This window comes from Diospyros lotus, chromosome 9 (assembly GCF_014633365.1).
Source record: "Diospyros lotus cultivar Yz01 chromosome 9, ASM1463336v1, whole genome shotgun sequence".
NCBI classification, from domain to species: domain Eukaryota; kingdom Viridiplantae; phylum Streptophyta; class Magnoliopsida; order Ericales; family Ebenaceae; genus Diospyros; species Diospyros lotus.
Genome location: NC_068346.1, coordinates 894,437 through 913,271, shown reverse-complemented (window position 1 = coordinate 913,271; position 18,835 = coordinate 894,437). Strand labels below are relative to the sequence as shown.

The window sequence follows — 18,835 nt, the reverse complement described above, 5'->3', positions numbered from 1 at the left end:
TCTCTCTATTCTTCTTCTCCATTCCTGTTCAACCCTTCCATTTACTCTCTTCTCCTTTCTCGATTCTTCTTCTCAAATTTTTTCTTATTCTTTACTTTTATTTAGTAAAATTTAACCGTATTTGTTTATTCAGTTTGGTCTTCTGGTGTAACATAGCACCACTATTCTGTCAAATGAGTGATATGAATGCAATTAAGAAAAATTAGGCATTGAGGGTTTGTATGGTAAGCACATAAGAGACAAATACACATGAAAATTCAAAAAAAAAAAAAATCTATCCTTGAATGCATATTTCAGAATAAAGAGGTTGGTTATTGTTTATTTCTTTTTTTTTCCTGTTATTGTGTAATTTTTTTATTTTTTACACATTATTTATTGTATTACATGTTAATTTAAGTTTATTTTTTACATGATTTCAAGATAGAGTTATGTGTTTTTAATTGTTCGTTTACCCTTAAATGCATATAAGGAAATCTTTTAAAATATGTAATCTTTTTATTGTATTTTCACGATTGTAACACGATTATTTTATTTATTTTTTATTTCTTTATTGTGATTTTCATTTATTGTAACTACTAAATTATATAACTTTCACTTTAACAATTATTTTTTTTTTTTACGATATCCATGCATCGCATGGGTGAACCACTAGTTATATCTTTATATTATAACTTTATGAGGAATATTTGAGAGAAGATTTATAAAAAAAAATTAAACTAAAGATATTCATGTTATAATCACACTCGCACATATATATATATATATTCTCAACTAAATAAATTAAGGTAAAAAATGATTGAAATTAACGAGCTATCTAATGGTATCTAATTTTGATTAGGTAAGATTGTTTGGATCAATTTTATAATTAGGTCTATTTTAAGTAAAAAATTATTAATTTATCATAATTGTGCTCGTTGTTGTTGAGAGACCAATAAATTTATAATTACGGGGTAGAGTCGTCTTTAAATCTTCGGGAGAGATGTATGTTGCACTAGTCCTCTAATATCTAAATCAATCTTAGCTAAAAATTAAAAAAATATTCTAAGAAATTGTACCTAGTTTTTAAGAACGAGGGCTCACCTCTATTTATATAGAGGATGAAGTTGACTAAAGGGAGAGTAACTGCATCTTCTAGAATCATTTGTTTCAAGTTTCAAAGGTATTAGTTTTAAAAGTTAATTGGCATACTTTGATCAGACTCCATTTGAAAAGGATCTTATGCTCTTTTGTGGTCATTTTTTTTTTATCTTTTGGGCTTCTTTCGACTCATTTATTCTTGAACATAATCTTTTTACAAGTAAGTCGTGATTCAAGATACATCAATGTTGAATATCAATTTATGAAAACCAAAATTTTAAAATTATAGTATATTTCAAATAGTGAAGGGTGAATTAATAAATTTGGAATTTCAAAATAAATAAAGAATTCAAGCACACATTTATTCATGGGTAATTCAAGCACAAATTTGATATTTTATGGATCGTTTACTCTAAATTTTATACAAATTTCCTTTATGTATTGAAATATTTGAGCAACCAAAAATGTAATAAAATCTAAATTCGTAGATTAAATCTAATCATATGCTAATGGTTTAATGATAGGTATAATAACCACAAATAAAATTGTCCTTAGGATATAGGTTAAGCGGTCGGATGAGCAATATGTCAATGTCAATCCGATGAGTTACGAGTTTAATTATCGTTCTGACACACAAGGGTCAAAAACTCAACCTGCGATTTATTTCTTCTAACGTAATCGATGGCATAAGTAATAAGGGTTGCGCACCAATATGATATTTTTTTGTGAGTTAATGTATTGTGACAATATAAAAAGATTATAATTGTTATATGTTTTGCTTGAATTAATGTGGAATTGATCTATTATTAAATTATTATGAATTTTTTTAACTTATAAATATAAATTTGTTAAAATAAATACCAATAAAATCTTGTGAATGAACATACAATTTCCATTAGAGCCATCCTATTCCTACACGGCCGGAGGATACGTAGGTGCCATTAATTACGTAGGATACTATTATTTGTGAATAAAGAAATAAGTGTTAAATAAACTATCCTAAAATAATAGATAGATATATGAACATGAAAAATGATAAAAATAAACATATAATTGTATATATGGACGAATAAAGAACTCTCTACTCATATCCTCCTTCCTGCTAAGAACTTAAGGATTCGAAGTTCTAGTTATAGTATATGTATATGTTTTTATTTAATTTATTATTGAATTATATTTATAATATAAGTATTTTAAATATTATATTAAGGTAATTCATATAATTGTTGATATTTGTATTTAAAAAAAAAAATGGATCAAGCGTATTTGAACAATGGTTGAAGTTGAAACGTGTTTGAACGTTGATTTTGAACTTTGTCTTCGACGTTTACCGTTGAGGACGACCGCCGCCGCCGCCGCTGCTGTGGTTGATGGCCAGTCGGCCGTAGCAACTACGACCGGCCCAATGTCAGCCCAACCCGTTTGACCCGGCCCACCGACCGAACTCTATTATATATGTAATTAGAGCCCACTAGAGCACCTTTATATTTTTTAAAATTGCACATTCGCAGAGGAAAGCATTGATTGGGTGAGCCCAGTATCTGGTTGAAAGATCGCCGCTGACCTCCACCACCACTGATTCCGGCCACGCTTCCTGTCTCCCCCGCCCAGCGCGTAGAACAGACTCCGGCTGTTCCTTTCGCGTTGATGGGCCAGTCTGCGTCGACCCACGGGCTGAGCCACCGCCCCCACGGTCAGACGCAGACCAACCCCCTCCGCCGCCGGCCTTCCAACCTCCGGCCAGAGATGGCGCCTCTGATGCCGACGGTCGAAGAAAGCGTCGAGCTTGATTACATCTCCGAGCTCCCCGACGAGTGCCTGTCCTGCATTTTCCAGCTCCTCAGCTCCGGCGACAGGACGACCTGCTCGCTGGTTTGCCGGCGGTGGCTGCGCGTGGAGGGTGAGAGCCGCCGACGCCTCGCTCTCAATGCGCGGGCGGAGCTGCTGCCTCAAATCCCGTCGCTCTTCTCTCGCTTCGACGCCGTCGCGAAGCTCGCGCTGCGCTGCGACCGCCGATCCGTGAGCCTGGACGACGACGCCCTAATCCTGATCTCGCTCCGGTGCCGGAACCTCACGCGGCTGAAGCTCCGCGGATGCCGCCAGGTCACCGACGTCGGAATGGCCGGCTTCGCCAAGAATTGCAAAGGTTTGAAGAAATTCTCGTGTGGTTCCTGCATTTTCGGAGTCAAAGGCATGAACGCCTTGCTCGACCACTGCTCGGCTCTGGAGGAGCTCTCCGTGAAGCGCCTCCGTGGCATCAACGACGGCGTCGAGCCGATCGGGCCCGGCGTGGCTGCCTCGTCGCTCAAATCAATTTGCCTCAAGGAGCTTTATAATGGCCAGTGCTTCGGACCTTTAATAGTCGGTGCGAAAAACCTAAAAGCCCTAAAATTGTTGCGTTGTTTAGGCGATTGGGACAGGCTTTTGGAAATGGTGGCAAATCGGAATAATTCTTTGGTTGAAATCCATTTGGAGAGGCTCCAAGTGAGCGACGTTGGTCTTATGGCCATATCCAATTGTTCCAACATTGAGATTTTGCATCTTGTCAGGACCCCAGAATGCACCAATTGTGGGGTTGTGTCGGTTGCAGAACGCTGCAAATTACTGAGGAAGCTCCACATTGATGGATGGAGGACAAATCGGATTGGTAATGAAGGCCTTATTGCCATTGCCAAGCATTGCAGCAACCTTCAAGAACTGGTTCTGATTGGGGTCAATCCCACTTCCATTAGCCTCGAAGCCCTTGCTACCAATTGTCAAAAACTGGAAAGATTAGCCCTTTGTGGTAGTGAGACAATTGGGGATGCAGAGATTTTGTGTATTGCTTCGAAATGTGTGGCATTGAAGAAGCTTTGCATTAAGGGGTGCCCGGTGACTGATCAGGGTATTGAAGCTTTCGCTTGGGGTTGTCCTAATTTGGTGAAAATAAAGGTGAAAAAGTGCCAGGAAGTGACTAGTGATCTTGTGGATTGGTTGAGGGCCAGGAGGGGATCGGTGGTGTTTAGTTTGGATGTCTGTGAGGTTGAAGCTGATGGGTTGGATGCAACTGCGAGTGACGGTGGAGCACAAGATGATGGCCTGGAGTTCCCAGCAATTGTGAGTCAGGGCACTACTGCCCCTGCCCCTGCCGCTGCCGCTGCCGCTGCTGCAGATGCTCCATCCACTAGCAATGGCCGGCGGTCTTTGTTCAAGTCAAGGTTTGGTCTCTTTGGAGGTAGGGGTCTTGTGGCTTGCACTTTCAGAAGGTGTGGCTTGCAATTTAGTTTATAATGCTCTGCACAATTAGATATCTTGTGCCCACAAAATTTCCTGCTGTCGTGTCACTGATCACACAGCATAACTCTATTTGGTGTTTGATTTCCTTAGTTTTGATTTTGTGATGTCTTTGTTTCTGATAACAGCAATTGTACCAAAGAATACTTTTTCCAATTGTGATCTTTCACCTCTAGCTTGTATAACTGGTGTTTCGTGTGTTCTATTGGTGTTGATTTTATTTGTGTTTCTCAAACCAATTCAGGAGAATCCTCCGGTGTCATCTAGATATGAAAGTGTTACCTTTTGACTGGGATTATCCATTATGCCAAACTGTTTATGGCCATGTTTTCATGCGAATATGCTGAACTTTTTCGATGAGTTACCATCAATTTCCAATTGTCAGTAATTGAACTTTTTGGCTCTATGATTCCCTTTGTTGTTTTGGCTTCTTCATGAATCCTTACTTATAGAAATAGAGTAATAGTAAGAATGAAAGTGTAGATTTTATTGTAAAGTTAGACACTATTCTTATCTTTCTGTACTACAAGTGAGAGGAGGGAATCTTTCATTTCCTTTAGTTTGTGATTGTTGAGGCTCATCCTTGCCATTCTGGTTAGTTGCGTCCTTGAAATATTTGGGCCTCCGAGTACTGAGTACACTGAGAACTTGGCTCGGCCTTAGCTTGTAGTCAAGTGTTTAACTCTTTTCAAGCAGTTAGTGTGAGTAGAGTGAGAACTCAGCATGGTCTTAGCTCGTAGTTAATCCTTTTCAAGTAATGCACTCGGAGCAACTTCACAAGCATCAATGGGCACACATCCGAAACTGCACTCTGACCAAACTTCTCAAATATTTGGTGCTTCCTCTTGCACCAGATTTTGATATCCTTATCCTCATTGGAGACTTGTGAAGGATAATGGATCCAATGCCTAATAGACAAATAACTAGAACTACTGAATTGTAAGGATATCGAAACAACTCTCCTATTTCAGTAGTGTTGGATCGAGTTAAGCTTGCATATAAAAATGACCCTCCTCTAGTCTTGCTTAGAGAACCTGAAAAATCCCTCAACATGCTCCTTTGCAACAGCTTTTTCTCCTTTGTCTGATTTGCCATGCCTTTTCCTGTGATCTTTTGCTTTTGTTAACTTGTAAACCTACAAAATTTCTCGTCCAAACTGCATTTCTTCCAATCTGGATCTGTCTGTCTCTTGAACTTAAAAGGAGTTCTTCTGTCTCATTCCTGTGAGGTTACAAATTACAATGTCTAATAACTGCAATCTTTTGTTGTTAAATGTTTGCCAGAACAAAAAACTGATCTCTCTTAGGTGTTTGTTATTTGTCATTCTCATGAGCCATGTTAACTTTAGTTCACCCAGAAAGCTATCACGCACCATGCTGCATCTCACCTGGAGATGTATAAACCTGTTTTCGGATAATGCCAATGTGTGAATGATAGATGATTCTTTAGGACGTTCTAGCCTTTTCACTTTACGAGAGTCAGGAGATGGTTGTTCTCGTCTTCAACCTTCGTCGCAATCAAATTCAGATCAGTAGTTTGCTGGGCAAACTCTTGGATATATTATTTGTTTTTATGAACCTAGTAGTCACCTTCAATTAACTTTCCATTTTTCTTTTTTTGTTTTTTCTACAAGACTCGTAATGTTACAAGTGATATCACCATCGAATGGGTTTAAAAACTAATATTTGAGTTAGATTGAGATAGGGATTTTTGGTCTGCCAAGCATGATAGGGATTAAAGAAGAATAATTTATTAAAAAAATCTTTAATATATTATTTGGTCTCACGAAACCCATGAGACAGGCAATGTCAACTAATACTTTTACACGAGAGTTGTTGACTAGACTGATTCTGCTTTTGTTTGTTATTCATAACAAAGAAATGTTTAGATGCCCATCCACATGAGAAAAAGAGGAATTTTCTTTTAAAGGACACTAGAATATTGTCCTGGAAAATATGATATTGTTTGAGATGATAAGCTCGTCCATTTTCTTTTCCTTTGCTTCAAGATGGTGAAAGATGATTCTCCTTTGGTATGGCAACTGACTGCCAAATTCCGCCTTCAAATTCTTCCAAACCATAACAACAGAAGCTTTCTTCAAATGGGAAATGCAATGCAACATCACAATCTGTGATCTATATTCTGAAAATTATGTATGCTGAATACAATACAAGCAAGAAAAACAGCAACTCAGCAAGGGTCAGGGTCAGCTGAGATACTGCTTTCATGAAACTAAAAGGGAAAAATAAGTTTGAAATGCAAATCTCATCATCACAATATGTACTCATTTGTTTTATCTGCAAATTGGTCGGTGCTGAAGGTGAAAGGCCGGCCCCAACTCAACTCCCCCAAGTGTCATGACTGTATGTATATGTTTTGAAGCATCCCTAGGCTAAGACGAAGGTTTTATTTTTCACCAGGGCGCCTTGCCGAGGCCTGTGTGTCTGCTAATCTTGCTTCGCGCTTTTGCTTACTTCTGGAACTACGTCTGGATCTGTGGGATCGAGTTTTTGCAGTACCCTTCTCCCGGTTTTCCTCAATTACTGCAGTTGGTTTGTCATTAGATGGAAGTTCAGGCGGGGTATCTGGCCATGGCGTGCGTCTTGCTGGGACTGTGACCTCCAATGGAGGTTCAATGGTCCATCTGCATGAAACAGAACCTAATATTCAAAAGAAATGTAGAGACAAAGCAAGAAGCAATTGCTAATAAGAGGTTCATGCTGCATTGGTCATTATGGACAATAGCAAACGCCTCATATGAAAATAAGAGCAAAATGTTGAGAAGAAATTTCTGGCTTGTAGATCTCCATAGGGTGCTTGCAGTAAGATAAGAAAAGGTAACACAGTCACAAGCCAAGTCATAGAGATTTAAGCAATAGAAGCATTGGAAGACCATTTCTTTTCTTTTTCTTTTTTGGCAAGCCATTTGAAGACAATTTCATTATCCAATATTCTTAACTTATTGTGATATCGAAGCAAAAGAAGCAGACCGAGCACCGTTATATATATATATATATATATATATAAGTTCAACTGATCCATATTGGGAATTCGCAGTGGTTGGGGAATAAAAGCCCAGTCTATTGCATACAAGGGGGAACTACTGGAAAAGATTCTGGAGCTATAAGGGCCATTTGCTCTGATATGGCAAAGTCTTCTCTCTTCAGTTATATATTTTCAATTTTACTTTTTACTTTTTTATGTTCAATTTTTGTCTTCATTTAAAACAAAAAAGAACTTTAGCATATTGTTCGGTAACTTTAGTCTGTTTTAATTTTTTTATTTCCTGTTTCTGTTTCAAAATAATGAAAATGAAATAGAAAACATAAACGAACACACTACCAAACGGGCCAATTACTCACGAACATTGCATCACTGCCCATGGATGAGAAAAGGTGAATCCTGGAAATGGGATAACAAAAATAAATTATACTAATAGACCAATTTGAGTTTGTAAATCTGAACAAGGCTTTCTGCAAAAGTGGCAAGCAATCAGAAACAAACGCCGACAAATTTTCATGGTTTCAGAAACATACAAGTAACATGCATAAAGCCACAAGTATCTACTTACCATCATCAGCTACTGCTACTAATGGAATTCAAGAGGAAGAAAAAGAAGTCTAACCCACCCCTTTACAAATTTTCTAATCAGGCAGCACCCCTACTTTCTCTTTATCAATATTTTATATCCATGCATGACAAATGGGAAGGAGCAAGTGCATTTCATAAAAAAATGACTGCCAGGCACCAACATGGGGACTCCATCGACCCCTCAAGTTGGGAGCTTCAAGAAGAATGAAATTTGATTGGGAATGTTAAAATGTTCTAATACAAGTCATGGGATTCAAAATAGGTCCTTAAAATCGAGGATGCAACCTATCATGAGGCAGCCATTCACATGACAGAATAGGGATACTTCAGTAAAGCATAGGATGTGTTTGTGTTGTAAAAGACTCAAATGGATTTGGGTGTTGTTGCATCCAACGATTCCAACCTATGAGATGACTATTGATTAAGATCGATGTAAATTTAAGAAAGTATTCCTCAGGTCTTCTTACGTAAAACAGAAGTTTTAAATTTGAAAGAGCACCCGAACTGTTTGAAGTTTAACCACAAGGAAAGACAAATATAAGAAACTCAGTGAAACCTTTATAGAGAGGTCTTCTTGAGTTAGCTGATAATGAATCTCATATCTACGTTAATGGGCAATAAGTGCTTATGTTTACTCACTATTAATTTCCTTTGTCAGAATGATTTTCAGAATCAGCTTATTAGTTGACTACTAACGGTCAAATATCAAAGCTTTCAGACCTTATCCCACACTGATATTGGGAAATTAGAATATGTTGCTCCTTGGTTATGTCCGTCCAAAAGTATAACCCATTCTTACGGTGCATTTGTGTTTTACTTAATAACCTATGCCGGTTTAGTATATCCATCAAAACATAACAAGTTACATGACCTTTCTCCTGCAATTTAGGCATGGCCAATAGGAAGCACAATTTTTTCCAAGAGGGGTTGGATTGGGCCTTATGTTCCATCTCCATGCAGGGTAAGTGATTCGAGTAGGGTAGCCACTAAATAAGGGAGCAGAGATGACCACGTATATTTGCCTTTACTTCACATTCATAACCTTTCCTATCCCAAAAGTTGTGGATGAGGTGGGATATGAACCCTTCAACAGTATGGTTCACAGCCACATGCTCCACTCCTCTTAAGTTACAGCCCCACCCATCTCCATTGGATCTGTCCCTGGGTGCACCTCAAGAAAAGAATCCTATCCCCATCCGTTTCAGATTCAGAAGATACGAAGCACTTGCAGCTAAAATGTTGCAGCTGCCTTAATTACCTAAATAAATAAATAGAAACCTGCTAGTCCCAAAATCCAACTGTTGGTTTTCAACTCCTCCTTATCCTTGCAACCATCTGGTTTTCAGTTTCTCACAGCCAAAATTGATAATTATAATATACACCAACATGTACAATGCTGCCAACATTGCTAACTGCAAAGCAAAGGTTGCAAGAATTGTATCTTTAATTGTTAAAGGAGTGGATGGGAGTACTTGCAATCCATGTAGTAACGTGTGGATGTGGAGCACGTGTGTTTGTATTCACTGGATAACACATGACCATCAAGAGTTGTCTTTACTAATCCACTAATGACAACATAAACTTCATGACTTGAGCAAATGCTTTTATCACATTATGACTTGTATACATGCTATAAAGGTATTATTGCAATGATTACATGTTCCACTTACTTCTATTTCACAAAAGGTCTTACGAGGCAACGGACCCTATATTTCCAGTAAGCCAATTATAGACAAAGAAGGGTCCTAACTTTATGGAAAATACAAAATCTCATCTCCTCTCACCAATCTATACTTATTACAGATCCTAGTACCAAAGAATGTTAAAAGTGAAAGTAGACGGGTAAAAATGCTAATCAGAAAAAAAAAAAAAGATTGGTATCTAATACTACCATACTGGTCCAGGGCCAAACACAAGCCACTATAACCCTAAAAAATTCAAATGATCAGGGGATAGTATAAAGACTAGCTAGCACTGTGTACAATGGACTATCTAAGGGCTATTACATCAAAATTGTACTGCAAATATTCAAGCACTGCCTTGTGATGATCTTAACTAAATAATTTAAACCCTGTCCATACATAAACTAATGGAGACTCCACATGAGTTCCATCATGAACAAAATTATCATCATTATGACCACTCTATATGTCAGAACCAGCTATATTGGTATGACTAGCATAACTATGGAAGCAATACCATTAATCAGAACTGTAGAAAATGACTAACCGGGCAGGGAACTTGCTATCTGCACGAGCTTCAACACGGAGCCACCACAGCAAAACCTTGCGGCCACAGCTGCCCAGAGGCTCCACCACTGAAGGGTTCTTCAGCAGAGATAATGGACTGTCGATATCTTCCCCGTCTCCTGCCACTGTATCTAGATCCTTAACCCACTCTGGCTTATGGTCCGCTTCCTTCCACAGCAACCTGGAATTCAGCACAAATCCAGACCATTCCAGCTTCCTTGGCAACACAGTTGCCTTGTCCCCAATATAATTTGCGCTCTTCCCTAGATGCGGCAAGGAATTAAAAGTATGCCAGCCCGCCAACTTGTCAGATGAATTACATACAGGACCTTGAATGGGCACAAGCGAGCTCCCTATATCTTCCTTATGAATTCCCGATGCCTCTTCATCAGAATTACCCGAATGAGCAAGAATGCCAACCGAAAGAGCCCCAATCCATTCCACCTTTTGGATCTCATCAAAAAGCTCCAGACTATGCATATTACTATCATCCGCAAACATGACTAGTCCATCTAGTTTCTCTTCTCTCACAACTCTGGTCCAACGCAGAACTACTTAATTAAACTCAATCCTGATTATAATACTGAAACAAATGCAATAAACTTAAAGAAATGGAGAACAAATTGGAGAAGAATAGATCGGCTAATTCACCTCAAAGCTCGAAGTCGCATCCGAGTCTCCATCCGATGGCGATCGTCCCACGAAATCGGAATCTTCTCATTCAATCCAATGTGGATAGTCCGAAGCCCCGACTTGACAAGCAACGAAGCAGTCTCGTTGGTGGTTCCCCCGGCTTCAACAACAATCCAGATGAGATCGTAAGGGACATTCATCAGCGAATGCATCAATCCAGTCAGATGTAGAGTCTGGAAAGTCCGGACATAAGTCGGAGTTACAGCAATCAAAGTCTTAGGGTTTTTTACGCCATACTGAAGCCTCTGCTCCATCTGAACCCTCTCAATTATCCGGTGAGCCTTCATGACCTCCTCCGGATCCGGATGCGGCCACGGCCGGATCAGGATCCCGTGCCGCCCAACCACCACTCGGCTACTCGAAGTGACTGTCCGATTCGGCGGCGAACTAATGGATGAAGACGTCAGTGAATCCGCGATCGCCGCGGTGGTGCGGAACGCCGAAGTTGAGTACAGGTTGATGTTGGTATTGGCGGTGGAGAAAAGCAAGAAGCAGACAAGGCGAGAGAATCTGAACCCCAGGACAAGGCTGATGAGGCAGCAGAGGCAATGTACAACCAGCCAGAACACCGCCGCTGGCGACTTCGCTCCGCCATCAGCGGAGCCGTCCAGCGGCGGGGATCCCCTGAAGCTGTTGCTTCGTCGGCCGATGTAGCTCTGGTGCAGCAACGAGAGCTTCATTTCTCTCTCCTCAGTTCTTCTTTCCACAGAGAGTAGAGAGAGAGAGACGATCTCGAGAGCCAGGCTTTTGAAGGCTCGGGGTTTGGTCCGTAGTTTGGTGACGGTGGATTCAGCTGGTGGTTCTCTCTGCGTTTGTTTAAGCCAAAAGATTCCTTCGGTTTTACGAATCAAACCAATTTCTACGCTCGTTCGCCATCGTCGTCTTCCAATCCCCCGTCTGTATATACAGCAGAGGGACAGAGAGAGAGAGAGAGAGAGAGAGAGAGTAGAGCCGCCGGCCGAATCTCGGATCCGGATATTTACCCGGGCAGGCAGATCCATTGAGGCTCCAATTCAATTCGGACATGAGAGAAGCTTCACGGAAAACGTGGGGCCATGCCCCATGGAAGGAAGTTATTTTCACGTCGCATTTGGATTTAGACTCCATTTTGACAGTGGTTATAATTGCACATCGTCCAATTTTTACAAATAATAATAATTACTTAATGATCGTAACAGTACTTGCCGTTATATGTATATATAATAATATTCACCAAACGAGGCCTTAAATAAAGAGACCTATCATCTTTTTTCTTTTCTTTTTATATTATTATTATTATTATTATTATTATAGTATTCAATTCAATTCATATATTGTAAAATGCACGTTTTTTTTTTTTTTTTTTCTATTTTTACATTTAGGTCCTACTACTAGGGACAGAAGAGACAGTCGTCAAAATTGTGATGGACCACCTAACAGTACCTAATAATGAAGTTAAAGGGTTACCGAATGGAGATCCAGAGTTGTAATCAAGGATCAATAATGATAATTTTCTCTCCCTTTCAAGCTCTTTTTCTTGCCAGCCAAACGGTGCCCATTTTCAAGCCCCAGTGTTCTTCTTTTTTCCATTTAGTAATAATAATGTGATTAAATCCTTCTTCTTTTCTTTCTAAGAACAATTATCGTTAGATATAGTCGCGCTTAATCTTATTGTAATACTATTTATTTATTTATTATTCACATCTTAACGTTTTGTTTTCAACTAACATGTGATCTATTCTAAAACAATGTGGATGTGGGATGTAAAAAAAAAAAAAAAAAAAGAGAGAGAGAGAGAGAAGATAAAGAGAGAAAATAATAATTGTATAATTTTTATACGAACAAGATTAGTAAATATTAGAAAGTGTAAAATTGATTTGAATCAAGATAAAAAAAAAAAAACTTTTAATTTGAAGACAAAGACTGAACTGATTAATTAACGGACCAAACCGATATAGTCTAAGCCCAAATCGGTCAAATAAATTAATTTTGTGTTCATTTAATATGAATTTAACATATATATATATACACACATTATATATACATAAACTCAAATAAAATCACCAATAATTTGATATTCAATTTTTTATTTATTAAAATAATTCAATTTCATATATATATATGTATATGGGTATAAGGCATAAATATACCCTCCAAACTCTTTTTTTATATAGCCATTTGGCTTTCTCAAATTAAGAGTAAACCTTTCATGCTTCCCAACTTTTAATTTTACTACAATCACACATCTCATCTCTCACAAAATTGCTCATGAGATATCTCAAATTGAGAGTAGACCTTTCATACTCCCCAACTTTTAATTTTACTACAATCATACATCTCATCGCTCACAAAATTGCTCATGAGATATATGTCAACTGTCAATGAGTCACTGGCAAAGGGAAAAGGGATGAAACAAACGTCGTCGACGAGGGAAAGGGGGAGGAAACAAAGGCTGATAGACCCACCCATTAGCCGACTAACCCCTCGTCTCTTTCACTAGTGACCTTGATTTCCTCTCATTTCTTTTGTCGCCAATCTTTGTTTCCTCCCCCCATCCCTCGCCAACGACCCACCTCCTTTGTTGATAACCTATTGAAAATGCGTGTGTATCTCACACACAATTTTATGAGAGATGAGATGTGTAATTATAGCAAAATTAAAAGTTGAAAGATATGATATGTCTACTTTCAATTTAGGTGGGGTGGGATTGGCGGAGATGACTAGAAGAAAGAGTTGGAGGATATATTTACTGCTTATGCCTATATATATATAGTTCTCAGTTTGGATTGATACTAAATCAAAAATACAAAATTAGATTGTGTTCTCTTTGTTGTTTTCAGCCTATTTTTAGTTTTCAGTTTTCTAAAACAATGAATATGCGTTTACTTTTGTTATTTTTGAAAACAAGAAAAAAAATTGTAAAAGAAACCCAAAATAACAAAAAGTTAGGCTGTGTTCTCTTTACTTTTCAATTTTCAGTTTTGAGTTTTGAATTCATTTTCAATTTTTCGTTTTGGTAGTCTGTTTTTAGAAAATTGAAAACGCGTTCTTTTTCTCATTTTAAAAAACTATTTCTCAAAACAGAAAATTAGAAAATGTGTTCTCTTTGAAATTTTGAAAATATTTTTTAATGATATTTTATTCAATAAATTTGATTATTCAGTAAATTAGAAATATTTAATGTTAATATATTATTAAAAAAATATATACATTTTAAAGTTAATGAATTTTGTAATATTTTTTCCCATTACAATAATAAAATATGAATAAATAAATAAATGTGTTTTGAGTTTAGAGTTTATTTTGGATGAAAACACTCAAAATAACTTTTTGTTGTTTTGAATTTTCTTTACAATTTTTTTTTATTTTTAAAAATATATTTTTAAAAACAATAAAGAGAACGTGTTTTCATTATTTTAGAAAATTAAAAATTAAAAATTACTTGAAAACAGTAAAGAGAACGCAATCTTATTTTTTGTTATTTTCAGTCAAAACAATCTCTAAGTCCAAAACATTAAAACACAATCTATTTTTTATGTTTTGGCTCTGTAAAAGAAAAAGAAAAAAATATATTTTTAAATTTTAAAAAAATTATATATTTATTTAAAATTTTAAAAAATATAATATATCTATATTATAATTTAAAAGATAGGATAATATATATTATATTATTAAGTATATTACATATATTATGTATAATAATATTTAATATAAATTATCACTAATTTATTAATCAAATTTATTGTTTTAATTTAATAGTAAAACTTTATTAAAAAGAGTTAATTTTATCATTTAATGATTAAATTTATTAAACAAAATATCATAAAATAAATTTTTTCAAAATTTTAAAGTAAACGCTTTTTTTAATTTTTTATTTTAAAAATAATTTTTTAAAATGACAAAAAGATTACATATTCAGTTCTATCAAAATAAAAAATTGAAAATGAATTTAAAACTTAAAATTGAAAAATTAAAAATACAAAAAAAACACAACCTGTATTTTTCAAATTTAAAATCAAACTAGTGTTTTGGAGCAGTGTAGTCTTATTTTTCCATTTGAACCAGAATTTACACACCCCAGTGAGCGGAAACGAACAGACAGTTGGTTAATTGGCACTGGCAGTGGCATCAATCATTGCATGATATTTTTTATTTATTTTTGTTTGCTTGCAAAGTCGGCCAATTCGTTCGGACCCTATCTTCTCTCTTTTTTTTCTCTGCTTCAAAATGCGTGTTTCTTTCGGCAGACAACTCTGTCTTACCTTTTGAACTTCATCTTCCGCTGCTGGGAAGTGGGACAAGCCGAGAAAAATGGTTCCAGCCTCATCGTTTAGCAACCTCGGCACATGGTATGGTAGTAGAATGGTACTAGGTGTCACTGGTGTGACTCTCCACTGTTGAAGGCCTCCATAACATTAGGAATGAGCCCCATATTGTGTCATGTCGTAGAAACTGAGAGATGACCATTTCTTTAATAGGGTTTGTTTTGAGCTATTTGTTCAGGAACAACTTATCTCAAAGCTGAATCCAAAGTGGAGAGAATTTGGGTGGTCATCAAGCTCTTCTAAGCTTTGCCAATGCCCCCACATCCATGTGCAGGCAGACCCATCAGCCATGCCGCCTGATTTTACTCGGCATAAGAAGCCAAATTGCTGGTGTTGCCTACGAGCTCTCAGTACAGTACTGGACTCTGATCCGATATTCTGTAATTCAAATTGTCAAAATAACTTTATTACTTTACAAATGTAAGACTAAATACGAAAGCGACTCTTTGGGGCAGCCCCCTGTTAACACAATAATTTAGTAGAAATTAGGGAAGAAGAGAAGTGGTGGGGTGCCCTCTAATAATACAAAAAGTAAGTCTTGGTCCTCGCGCAGTACTCTGGGGCACTTGTAGCTTGTCATGGAGTAACCTTCCTTTCTATAAATCTTTGCCTGCCCCTGCAATGTTTAGGAACATAAGTGGATTTTGAGAGAGAGAGAGAGAGAGAGAGAGAGTGGATGATAGGAATGGGGAAGCTCTCTTCGTTTGCATTGGCACCACTAGTCCTTTATTTTTTCATCTTCTCTTCATCCTTCTTCCAGCAAGCAAATGGGAACGCTTCAAACAGCAGAGAAACATTTGAAATCATCATAGGCGGTGGCGGCTCCCCCTCTGCCTCCCCTCCTGAACAGCCAGAATGCCCCCCTCCAGAGTCACCCCCACCGCCAGAATGCCCCCCTCCAGAGTCACCTCCGCCACCTCCACCTCCACCTCCACCTCCACCACCACCTCCTCCTCATCCGCCGCCGCCGCCGCCGCCGCCGCCGCCACCGCCACCGCCACCTCCATCACCGTCGCCGTCGCCGCCGCCGCCACCTCCTCCTCCGCCGCCGCCACCACCACCTCCTCCTCCGCCGCCGCCACCACCACCTCCTCCTCCGCCGCCGCCACCACCACCACCTCCTCCCTCTCCCTCCTCTCTCCCAATTGAACTCAAAAGGGCCATCCGAACTATCCAGAGATTCAAGAAAACAGTAACGGACGATCCCATGGGCATCACGAAAACGTGGAGAGGCAACAGAATTTGCCGGGACAGCTCAGTTTACAAGGGCTTCACCTGTGCGAAAATCCCCGGAGACAAGAAGTTAAGGGTGGCCGCTGTCCAGTTCAACGGCGCCCACTTAAATGGCAAACCACTGAACCTCGCTGGCTTCATTGACGATCTCAAAGACCTGACCATCTACCATGCGAACTCCAACAACTTCACTGGAGACATACGCCCCAAAATTGCTCAGCAACCCTATTTATTCGAGCTAGACTTGAGCAACAACAAGCTGAAAGGGGCATTCCCAGCCTCTGTTCTTCTTGCCACCAACCTCACCTTCCTGGACCTCCGGTTCAATTATCTCATCGGCTCAGTGCCGCCTCAGGTCTTCAGCATGGACCTCGATGTCCTTTTCCTCAACAACAACCAATTCAGCGGCCAAATACCTGGAAACCTAGGCAGCACCCCAGTGCTTTACCTCAACTTGGCAAACAACAGATTTACTGGTCCAATCCCCAGAAGCATAGGCCAAGCTGCAAAGTCGCTGACTGAGGTGGTGCTCTTGAACAATGGGTTGTCGGGTTGTCTTCCATATGAAATTGGATTGCTGAAGGAAGCAACTCTCTTTGATGCCAGCAAGAACAAGCTGTCAGGTCCCATCCCACATTCTTTCGGATGCCTGAAGAAGATGCAAGTGCTGAACTTGGGCTCAAACCAGCTCTATGGGTCAGTACCGGAAGGATTGTGCAAGCTGAAGAATCTGTATAACCTTACCCTGAACAACAACTTCTTCACACAGGTTGGGCCAGAATGCCGCAAGTTGATCCGGAGGAAAGTGCTTAATGTAAGCATGAATTGCATTTTGGACCTTCCGTCCCAGAAAACCCCGGCTCAGTGTGCCCACTTCTTCTCGAAGCACAGGTCCTGCCCAGATCCAAAGTCAATGAGTTATGTACCTTGTCATATTGATCATTCTGCTGGGCAGGAAACATCTGAAGAAGATCCACCTCCTGTGCCTTCTCCATCTCCTGCTTATGCTGCTCTGCAACCACATCCCTGATGCACCTGCAAGCAAGACAAATCCTATTTATCCTTTTCCTGCAAGCAAGACTATCCTAATTCTCTATTTCCTCTTCTTTTCTATGTATCACAACATGCTGCTCCGCGTGTTTTATAGTCATGTATCAATGCAGTAATAATGTATTAGAACTATTAATTTCATCTCCGGGGGCTTCCATTCCAAACTGATTAACAAGTGAAAATAACTAAGCAGAGCAAGGAAATAAAGCAACTCGTGAGCCCATTCAATGGTTAATGTGATTGTTCAGCATCCATAATGGGCTAATGTAGTTCATCTGTAAATTTCTAAGGATAAATTTGTGCTACAATAAGAATAAGAACTCTGACCATAGTTCTGCCTTAAATTTCAGAAGATTTGAGCAATAACGAAGAATAAGAAATCCAACCACAAGACATAGTCATTCTAAGGACCTGGGCAGGAGGGTTAGCAGCAACCACTGCCACGTGGTAGTGGAGGGCAGCTTGGCAACCGCTCGGGCGTCCTTTCACTCGATCATGCCAATTGTCTTGTCCTTGTGCGTAATCTGGACCGTCGATGCCACATTTTACCTGGTGCAATCCAAGTCTTTCAATTGCATCGTGCGACCCCTATTTATTTACTGTACATCGGGATGTGTAATTAATCAGAGATTGAGAGAGAGAGTGAATAGACACTTAGTGGCTCGAGGGTTCTTTCTCATTTTGTTGTTTTCGGACTCTCTAGCTCCTTCTTAGTCTTCTCTCTGGTTCAATAGGGTAAGCCTCTGATCTTCCTCTTATATATGGTTTTGAGGCGTTTTTGTTAGAAGAACTAGTCTGTGTACATAGAGTAGTTGTGAGGCTTGTATGCTATGAGTATTGTAAACCCTATTTTTAACTCCGATAGTGCAGTGAGCTCTCCTTTGGTGGAGCTCAACGTGGACGAAACCCTTTCGGGTGAACCACGGTAAATCTTTCGTGTTATTTTGATTTCCATCATTTTATATTTGTGTTTGTCTGCTATGTATTTTTTGTCTTTTAGATTTCGGCTCTGTTGAATAGTCTAAAGGTTTTTTCCAATGATTCAAAGTGTGCGTATGTGTACGGTTTGCTCTTTGTTTGCGCAACAAGTGGTATCAGAGCCATTTTTTTTATATGCACTGTGAGTCTTTGTTCCACTCAGAGTCGGTTTATGGTTGTTCGTCCCTTGGTTAGTCCTATTTTTTAAGCCTCTAGGGTTTTCTGAAGAGTCACGATCAATGGGTTTTTTTCTGTGTGCCTCTGTTAATGTCTAGGGATTCATTAGGATACCTTCGTGCAAGGCAAAGATGATAACAACCTGATTTGAAATCGATACATTTGATGAAAATGGGGATTTCAAAAGTTGGAAAAAGAAGATGAGAGTGT

The 18,835-nt window shown here is 38.8% G+C and overlaps 3 protein-coding genes across 3 annotated transcripts; 2 read left to right on the top strand and 1 right to left on the bottom strand.

Moving 5' to 3' along the window:
* The first annotated feature begins 2,562 nt into the window (after positions 1-2,562).
* Positions 2,563-4,756, top strand: LOC127809696 (F-box protein At1g47056-like). Its single transcript, XM_052348708.1, has one exon. The coding sequence runs from the start codon at positions 2,725-2,727 to the stop codon at positions 4,345-4,347; it is 1,623 nt and encodes a 540-aa protein (XP_052204668.1). The 5' UTR covers positions 2,563-2,724; the 3' UTR covers positions 4,348-4,756.
* A 1,457-nt stretch (positions 4,757-6,213) lies between these two features.
* LOC127809695 (beta-1,4-xylosyltransferase IRX14-like) lies at positions 6,214-11,880 on the bottom strand. Its single transcript, XM_052348707.1, has 3 exons — positions 10,842-11,880; positions 10,171-10,725; positions 6,214-6,994 (listed from the first exon to the last, which is right to left on the bottom strand). Exons 1-3 carry the CDS (start codon positions 11,561-11,563, stop codon positions 6,757-6,759), a joined length of 1,515 nt encoding a protein of 504 aa, XP_052204667.1. The 5' UTR covers positions 11,564-11,880; the 3' UTR covers positions 6,214-6,756.
* A 3,873-nt stretch (positions 11,881-15,753) lies between these two features.
* Positions 15,754-17,611, top strand: LOC127809697 (uncharacterized protein At4g06744-like). Its single transcript, XM_052348710.1, has one exon. It carries the CDS (start codon positions 15,864-15,866, stop codon positions 17,448-17,450), a length of 1,587 nt encoding a protein of 528 aa, XP_052204670.1. The 5' UTR covers positions 15,754-15,863; the 3' UTR covers positions 17,451-17,611.
* The last annotated feature ends 1,224 nt before the right edge of the window (positions 17,612-18,835 follow it).